The sequence below is a fragment of the Babylonia areolata genome, chromosome 12 (assembly GCF_041734735.1).
Source record: "Babylonia areolata isolate BAREFJ2019XMU chromosome 12, ASM4173473v1, whole genome shotgun sequence".
In the NCBI taxonomy this organism is placed as follows: domain Eukaryota; kingdom Metazoa; phylum Mollusca; class Gastropoda; order Neogastropoda; family Buccinidae; genus Babylonia; species Babylonia areolata.
Genome location: NC_134887.1, coordinates 10215717 through 10225322, shown reverse-complemented (window position 1 = coordinate 10225322; position 9606 = coordinate 10215717). Strand labels below are relative to the sequence as shown.

At 42.2% G+C, this 9606-nt stretch overlaps 1 protein-coding gene across 1 annotated transcript; it reads right to left on the bottom strand.

Moving 5' to 3' along the window:
- Positions 1 to 420: 420 nt before the first annotated feature.
- On the bottom strand, positions 421 to 1257 carry LOC143288280 (uncharacterized). The gene is made up of 2 exons (XM_076596628.1): positions 1027 to 1257; positions 421 to 609 (listed from the first exon to the last, which is right to left on the bottom strand). The coding sequence occupies exons 1-2, from the start codon at positions 1255 to 1257 to the stop codon at positions 421 to 423; spliced, it is 420 nt and encodes a 139-aa protein (XP_076452743.1).
- Positions 1258 to 9606: the final 8349 nt, after the last annotated feature.

Sequence of the window (9606 nt, the reverse complement as noted above, 5' to 3'; positions counted from 1 at the left end):
CAAATGCCCGCAATACCAGCAAACCATTTCTACCGTCTAATGAGAGTGAATAAAAGGCGGTGTTGCTACACACTGTTATTTTCAGGACTGTGGAAAAAAAGGGGAATGTCTGCTGTCTGTACGCCCTGTCACACCATGCCAAAACGTGTTCTCCCACTGGGTAACTAAACTCAAATGTCCGTTTTAAGCCACACCATTTTATTTATATATGTAAAGAAAGAAAAAAAAAAGGATTTTTTTAATGGCCTGGGTAGAGACAAAGGGTTTAGAGAATGAATATGTATGATAGTTGATACAGTTAACAGAGGGCCCACTGTCTTGTTGATTTTTGTATCTGGCCAGTCCTGCTAGCTCTTCCGTCCTGCCAGCCCCTCTGTTTCGTCAGCTTCTCGGTTCCTGCCAGTGATTGGGTGGTTCCCCTTATAGTCCCCACCACTGATCCAAGGCATAAGAGTCTCCCGTGAAGCAGTGAAGATAAATCCTCTGCGATCTGGAGACATGTCGCCTCACCAGGTGAAGCAAGTAGAAGTAGGCCTCCACTCCACTATCATCAGGGATCCCTCTGCAGTGAAGCACAAGCACATGCCTTAACTCCACCATGGGGAGCAACTGCTCCGACGCATCTGCCTTGGAGGCTCATGAATGCTGAAGCACCAAGTGAATGATTCCTATCTTACCAAAGCCTAGTCCTCGGGTAGATTGGATAAACTCCCTCAGGTTTCCAAATGCCTCATGCATGTATATCTTCGGAATTCGGCTACAATGTTTTGGATGGAATCCAACTGCAATCACCATGTCCCTGAGAAAACTGGTCAGTTGTTCCTGTGAAGGATAAGTATAGGGGTATAGAAGGAGGCACAGGTACGCACAAACTGAATTTCTTTGCTGGGGTCCACTGACGTGCCCATTCAATACTGCTTGCAAACCAGCATCCTTTGGAAACTGCATCCTATTGGAGGTTCAATCCAGGTGGAAATGTGAGTCAAAGGCACGGGGTCTATGCCGTCTCACATCCAGCTACCTCACCTGTTCTGGAACTGGGTACGCCTTCCTAAGATACTCTTGTTGTTTGGGCTCCAACTGAGCCACGAACAGGAACACTGCTTTCCAGTGAATCAGAACTGCTACTGCGTTCACCGGGCACATGCGAAATTCACAAGGCACTGGCTTCCCCAGGTAGGTGCAAAAGGCTTCCATGGCCTCTCGCTGATGTTCTGACACCGAAGTGTTATCCCTGTTAGTGAGGAGATGCTGCATCTTGAGCAAACTCCACCAGCTCCTCCAAGGTACCCGGGCGCCCCAGCAGCCAATGAGTAACCCGTCTCAGAGCCTTTTTCCTCAATAACGTGTTTACTGTATTTTCGGACACACTTTAAGTCCTACACAGGTGTATACACAACAGTACTTCTAATATTAAGACACTTTCTCTGCACAGTCAATCATTACTTACTAGACTCCATGCAGGGTCGTTCCCAACGACTATCAATAAACCTCCCTTCTTGCTCGCTTGCGTGGGCAAGGTTTTCCCACACGGTGGCGTGGATAAGGCGCACGCGCACGTTCACGTTCTGTTACCAGATCATGTTCGTTGCCGGTCAGATACGCACTATTATGTGTTGGGATTCATGCCTCAGTAGTCTGCTCCTCTTGCCTCCTTGTTTACTTGCAACGGCTATTCATACTAAGCTCCCTCTACCAGATTGGTTGGGTTGTGACCCTTGATATCGCTTCTGGGTTACAGGTTACAACGGGACCATCCAGCGTGTTTCACTACATTTCCATACAAGGGTAGCTGCAGCAGTTATGCGCGCCCATCCCATGAAATGTGCCAAGAACGCAGTAAAAGAAAAAAGTTATCAAGATTCTACACACCATACACAGGCATGAAACAGAAGGTGAACACTTCCGTTACGGATCTTTGGCAAGAGGAGTGGAACACCCGGAAGGACAAGCTGTTCCAAATCTGTCCAGACCTAAAAGAGACCCTCCCATCGGTCGTAAAAAAACTGCAAGGAGTCTGTGCTGTGCAGACTGTGCACACAGCACACTTTTCTTACTCATTCTAACTTGTTAAAGAGGAAGGAGGTCCCTTGATGTACTCCCTGTGACGAGCATCTCACGTGCACATTGACTGCTGGGATCTGCATGGTGTTAGACACAGACATTACATGGCAGATTCTCAGAACTTTGTTTCGTGATGTCCGTCCGTGGACGCTAATCTACTTCCTGAAAGAAGTGAACTTTTAAAATCAGATTTGAATGTTTTAAACTCTGTGAATTAAAAAAAAAAATTTTGAGTGAAAAGCTTGAAGCTGCAACTGGTTTTTATTGTACTTTTTTTCCCCTTGACTAGAAGTAATTGCAAAGGTGGCAGTACCCTTGAGATGGCCCTAGTGGTTGGCGAGTCTGTAAGCACCATAATTTGATTTGATTTCCTGTTCCATCAAGAATTCTGATCTGATTATCAACATTGTCACAAACAAATTGTATGCAACTATTTGGACCCACACCAGCCAAATCTGTTCTTAGGTCCAAAGCAGCTGATAATTCAAAAAGCTTCACTTCATTGTACTAACAGAGAAGGTGGTAATAAATCAAAATTTATTTCCAAATCACCTATTTTTGCGCCAGATGGGTATTCTTCTTTTGGTGCCTATTTGTCTTTTATGTCTGAAAGAAGCAGTTTTGCAGCTGTCCCGGTGATTCTCATTTTCTCATTGTTAGTGTCTATCCCTCTTGACAATATCGGAAACTGCTCTAGAATGTTTTCAGCAGTTGCTCGGTGTGTGACAACATTGCGTGTCCCTCGAATGCTGGTGATGATGATGTCCACACCAAAATGTCTTTGAAGTTTCATTCTCATGTACCTTTATAAATGAGGCGTGTCCCCATTAAAATCTTCTTGCATTTTCTCACAGACTTCTGAGATTGTTATGGAGGGTCAGGAGAGAATGGTTGCAAGGAATCTGTTATAAATTATACTAACGGCTTTCTTTAAAAAAACAACAACAAAAAAACAACAACACAAGAATTCAAAAAACCAAAAAAAACAAACAAACAAAACAAGCAGCGTCACCCATATCGATTAAATTGCATACATGTTTAACAGATCTACACTGTCTCACAAAGACGGATAATAAACTTTCTTGTACCAAGTATTCAACACTAACATTGATAATTTTCAGTCTGATGTTCCGTTCACTAACATACAAAGAGAATCTATGTATTCCCTGTGAGGAGCCTCTCAGTGTGAAACACGTGCTTATTGACTGTTGGGATCTGCATGACATTAGAAACAGACATTACACGGCAGATTTTCTGAAGACTTTGTTTCGCAATGTCCTTCCCTGAACACTAATGGACTTCTTGAAAGAAGTGAACATTTTAAATCAGATTTGAATGTTTTAAACTCTGGAAGATTTTTAAAAAAAGACGTTTTGAGTGAAAAGACTGAGGCAGTGATTAGTTTTTATTGTATTTTCCCCCCTTGTAGATGCTGAAGTAGCGACAGTCTTGAGATGACCTTAGTAGTCGGCAAGGCTCTAAGCACCCTAATTTAATTTAATTTGAGTTGTCCTGGTTCTCTTTTCTCAGGTTCTCTTTTCTGTTTGAACAATCGCATTCAACATGTCAATTATCGTAAGATCAGATAGAAGACATCATGCTTGCAGTGTCATATAATTTTTGCAGATGTGTTCTTTGTTTTTCTTAAAAGAACCTCATGTTATTGAACTCTTGTCTTGCAAGAACAACCAGATGTTTTGCTTTGATTTGATGCACACCAAACATCGACTTCACAATGCTCAGTCACAAACTATGTCATTAACATGAATGGTCGCGGTATACTCAAATGCTTGGTAGCTTAAAATGCTAAAGTGTGTTATATACAGTGCCACAGTTAGACTAAGATTCAGGAGGATGGGTGTTGGAAGTGCAGCAGGGGAGATGATTATACATCAATCAGTCCTCCAGGAAGACTTGTAAAACTCATCACACCACCTGTGGCCAGACAACTTCCAGATCGGATTATTTGCATGATTAAGTCTTCAAATGGAACAGGTGCGGGGGGGCTCGCCTGCACCTGTCTTCGAAGCACTGGCCTGTTTGGCTAGCACATCAGCCATGGGGCCTTTCCATTTTTTTCACCGATTCAACATCGCGAACATGCCCCCCTAACAACATTTACTTTATCCGCGACGCTACAGTGACCAAATTCTGTAGTTTTTTAAACCAGTGTTTAAAAATCCATGGACACCACGTAGCTCTAGCAGTGCTGCAATTTCATTCTCTGTGAAATTTGGCTTCTTTGGACCAACGCTTCGGTGTGGCCTTTTTTCTCTCTCCATTTTCGGCTATTTTCACATTTTCTTTCTCTTTATCTTTTTCATTTATTTTTTTATTTATTTACACCGTCCAAATGAAAACGAGGCAACAAAACCAACAGTTAAACGAATTCAGTGGGTACCATATTTTGGCTGGTTTAAACTCTGGAACCCATTGCCGAAATCGGTACACCAACAGGCTGTACCCCTGACTTCAGCAGCGGCGTTGATCCATTGGAAAGCCGCCCTCCTTCTCGCGTCCAGATTGCCTCCAAGCAGACCGGAATCATGGCGCACTCACTGCGCCGGTCCCTTCCATTTGGACCACACCATCCGAGTTTTGCACTCTCAGGCTGGCTCTAGCTTGGCTGCTGTCTTGGATGGTGCCTACGTGCCAGCTGGCAAGGAGGTCCAATGTGTGTGTGTGTGTGTGTGCATCAATATTCAGTGATTGTGTGTGTGTACTGGATCCAGAAGGAGGTCCAATCGGTGGGGACTTGCGCCTCCTTCTGCGACCCCACGTCGCAGGAGTTAGAGGCGTTCCCAATCAATATGGAGGTTGCGATCGGGCTGCATCCTCCGTACTTTGAGAAGCGCATTCCACCTGGTATGTTCCAGCCACATTGCGGAAGAATATTATATATATATAAAGAAAAACAAACAACAAGCTTTTTGCACAAGAACGAAATTTTCGGTCTCGGATCTTCCTCAGCGACGTGATGAGTGAAACTTCGTCAAAGTTGTACGTGACGCAAAATGTTATTGTGTCATACTTGACGTAATTTTCAATCCGAGTTCTTTATATGCTTCCTCTTTTACTATACATATGCCCTCCCACCCCCAGCCCCACCACCCACATCCTCCACCCTCCGCCCCCCACCTTCCCTTCTCTCTCTCTCTCTCTCTCTCTCTTCCCCCTTTCTCTCTCTCTCTTCCTTATCTTGCTCTCCCTCTCTTCCTCAAACACGTCAATCTGTCACAGATTCCAAATTTTCGGAACGGTCTCGTTCCTTCCTCAAGGGGTAAGTTTTTCTCCCTCGCCCTGCAGACTGTGTAGAGTCTGGTGCAGGCCGTCTGTGGTTGTCATGCTGGATCCAGAAGGATACAGAGATATGATAAAGCTGATAGCTGTTAACAACAATCTAACCGCCAGTGAGATGAGGATCACTGAATATTGATGCACACACACACACACACACACACACACACACACACATATATATATATATGTATATATCTGTGTGTGTGTGTGTATATATGTATATATCTGTGTGTGTGTGTGTGTGTGTGTGTGTGTGTGTGTGTGTACTCAAGACACAGAAATACTAAAAAAAAAAAATAAATAATAGGAGGAATCGCTGAATTGTTGATACGTACCCAGGACCTGTAATTATTTATACATTCACACTGGGACATCAAACAAGCATACACATAACTTTATGGTTCAAGGCAGGGACCTAGCTATGTCGATAGAAAGGACACCGGCCTCGTAACCGGAGGAATGCCTTAATGCTGCCTTATCCCAATTTACTTATTCCCAGGGATCGGGCAGGGGAATGGTGAATAATGGAAAGTAGCATAATATATATATATATATATATATATATATATATATATATAGAGAGAGAGAGAGAGAGAGAGAGAGAGGAAAACAAACACATCAATCTGTCAAATATTCCAAATTTTCGGAACGATCACGTTCCTTCCTCAAGGGATAAGTTGTTTACATGTTACCAGGGTCACTCTTACGCAGCTATTATGACGCACGCACGCCATGACGTACATGTTGTGATGCAATTTCACAATGCCAGGTTTCGCCCAGAGCCTAAACAATTGCAATTGCCTGTTTTCTTCTACTTACAAAAAATAAGTTCCTTAAAACCTAACTTATTGAATAACTCAATCAACAGTAGAGAAATAAAACGATAAATAATAACAATCAGAAGAAAAATGAAATAAAAATCAATGATATAGATAAAGAAATAAAATAAATAGATATTTAAAATAAAGACAGAAAGAAAATAAAGGGGGGGATAATCAAAAGAAGATTAAGAATGATGATAATAATAATAGATTTAAAAAAAATACAAAATTAATTTAAAAAAAGTAACAAGAAAAAAATGAATAAACGAATAGATAAATAAGAACAAAAAAATTAAAAAGATACAAAAAAAATTAAAAAGGGAGGGGTGTTTGTGTGAGGGGGGGAGGAGGTGGCGGGGGGTGGGGGGGAGTACAGTTATAAACAATCAAATCGTTGAGAACAATGGGCTGTATTACAAAAAAAGAGAGGCATCTAAGAAAAGTACTGGTAAGGGGAAAGAAAGGGAAAGGGTTGAATTTTACATCTATGATTAATTTATGAAAAAATGTAAAAATAAAAGATAAAAGAAAATAAACAACTGAATGAACTAGAATAGTAGGACATCTATCACCATAATCAGCACCAGCATCACACCTCCACACCCACAGTCAGTAGCGGTCATCGTTGTCGTCATCATCGTCGTTGTCGTCGTCATCGTCGTCGTCGTAGTAGTGGTGGTTGTTGCTGTAATGGTCATGGAAGTGGTAGTAGCTGTGGTAGTTGTGGTGGTGGTAGTCATAGTCATTGCCGTCGTCGTTGTAGTAGTACTAGTTGTTATTTTCACACAAGTTAGCATTCACACCAGTCGGTCTCTGGAACTGATCCATCGTCATTGTCAAACACAGCTTTCAGGCCGAAATAACTTCAGATATCCAGTCGTAGCGTGTTGAGACCAAAAGGGTGGACTGTCCTCAATTTCGCCATCCAGAACTGTTCCCTCTTGAGCCTTGCTTGTTTATTCTTCAGATATACTTCAGTGGCCATGACCTTTATGTTGTCCTGCGTGTGACCAGGCTCGTGAAAGTGCATGTGACCCACGTTCGCTTTGCTGAATTGTTCAAACCTATGTCAGACCTATGCTGGTGTATTCTTTCCCGGAGAGAATTCTGGGTCTGATCCACGTATTGCTTGTGTGCACAGATATCGCAGAACAGGACATATATTATGTTCCTGCTGTCACAGATGAGTCTCTGCCTGATGTTAAATGACTCTTTGTGAGCTTCTGAAGGTGCGGGAGAGAGGAGAGAGAGAGAGATAAAAAGAAAAGAAAAAAGAAAACAAATAACAACAACGCTGTCCGACAGCAAATATTTCGGCGTTTGTCTTCCTCAATGCTTGTGAATGAAAGTGACGTATTACAGACACAGTAGCGGGTTACGGCCTTACGCGATCTTTCCGTCCGAGCAGTGCAACTGGCTACGTTAACGTCACCGCGACCACAGCACAGAAGTCCACGCCCTGCAAAAACTCCACACGAACACCCACAATCCACGCGAAGCACAACGCTCCAGCGTTCAGAAGTGAAGATGTTCACAAGGCACATGACAGGTAAACAAACTCGGGAACCGACACGAACATATCCAAAAGGAAGTAACCCTGAAGAAGCTTGACTGGAAAGGATCATATGCACAACGTCCGTAGAATCACTGTGACTGAACTCCACACAGTCAATTATGTCCATGGCGGATAAAGGTGTTTCGATTACTCACACATTATACACAGAATAAACACAACACTGTGCAGCACTTCACACACAGACTGTGCCATCCCCGCAGAACCCCCCTTTCCAAGTTCTGTTAAGCCTTCCTCCATAAAAAAACAAAACAAACAAACAAAAAAACAACAACAAAAAACAACAACAACAAACAAAAACAAACAAACCAAAAAACAAACAACAAAAAACAAAAAAACAACAACAAAAAAACAAAAATGCGTCACACCCTGAACTAAGACGTCACGGAAAACATTGTAAAACACTATTGTAGCATGCCATGGAAAATCCCTTCAGATGTCTGATCAAGGACGAAGACCAGAAAGAATGTTTTCTTACAGGTTACCTCACCTGAATTGCCCGACAGTCGCTTTTTGTTGATTATTCCCACTTGTGTAAAGCAACAATCGGTTGCATTACTTTTCGGTTTTCAAAGGAAATAAATGCAAGTTTCAATTGTAATTATTTTGATTGTTTTCATTGTCAGATGAAATACATGTAATGGATTGGTATTTATCGCCATCAACCAATTAAGTATAATTTTCTGGAGGAAATGACGAAGGCGTCATTTTTCTGGGCAGTGGTGATTGTTGCAGTGTCATATGAATTATTTCAAATTGTTGTTTTACATTTGCTAGCCTACAGTTATTTGCATTAGTTGTGTTGGGCATAATTGATTAATTTTACATTTTCTTTTTATTTTCTTTCTTACTTTAAAGGCAAGCTTCGTAGCCTATGACGCAAAAATCATAGCCTACGGTAGAGTAGAGCTCAAGTATGATATTTATATGCATTTGACGTCATCCCTGATTTACGTCACGCCTTTGTCTCATTCCTTTCTTCCTTCCGTATAGTGACCACACTCACATTATGATTATTCAGTCACTGTATGGGGTATCTGCAGGAAAAGGCAATAACTCAAGATTAGGAAAATTTGTTTATGAATGGTGTTACAATTTATTGCATTAATTGATTAATTAATTGTGTATTTTTCATTCATTCATTCATTTACCATTGCATTTGTGTCTTATAAACCTTAAGGTTTCATGGCAATAAAAGCTATTCTGTTCTATTCACACACACACACACACACACACACACACACACAAAACTGAATGGCAGGCTTGACTTAAAAAAAAAATCTTATTTTAAAAAATTGTGTGGCCTCAGTTGCATGCAGGTCATAGAGCACCCGCTTTTTTCTGCTTTTTTTGTGTGTGCTTCACATGCCTTCTTCATTGCCTCTAATGTATCCTGCAGGCTTGACTTGTTGAAGTCGCGATTACGAACTGGTAAAGTGCCGAAAGCCCTACTGAAGTGTCAGGATAGCCCGGGCCTACGTACACCTTAGGGAATATGCGAGATAGTTCGTTAATATAACAACAGCGAAGTGCAGGCAGAATCGATCAAGACACTGAACGTGATATGCACCTCCTGGTGCCGCTGCTGTCCCATCCCTGGGATTCACGGCTGGTGGTGCAACCTCCCTCTCTGCTCTGGCCTTGTAGGGCACACCTAATATATTTTCTTTACAACCAGCAGATGGTGATATGCACCTCCCCGTGCCGCTACTTTCCCCATCTCTGGGATTCATAGTTGGTGGTGCAACCTCCCTCTCTGCTCTGGCCATAAGTGACACTCCTTCCATAGCTGCTGCTCTCCCAACATTGGGATTCACAGCTAGGGTCTTGAGGGTTTTGCCTCACCTC

Bases quoted from the DNA above. Each gene is read 5' to 3' on its own strand.
- LOC143288280 (XM_076596628.1), bottom strand. From the start codon at position 1,257: ATGCAGCATCTCCTCACTAACAGGGATAACACTTCGGTGTCAGAACAT. The intron at 610-1,026 runs GTGAGGTAGCTG...GCGTCGGAGCAG, and splicing joins CGTACCCAGTTCCAGAACAG to TTGCTCCCCATGGTGGAGTT.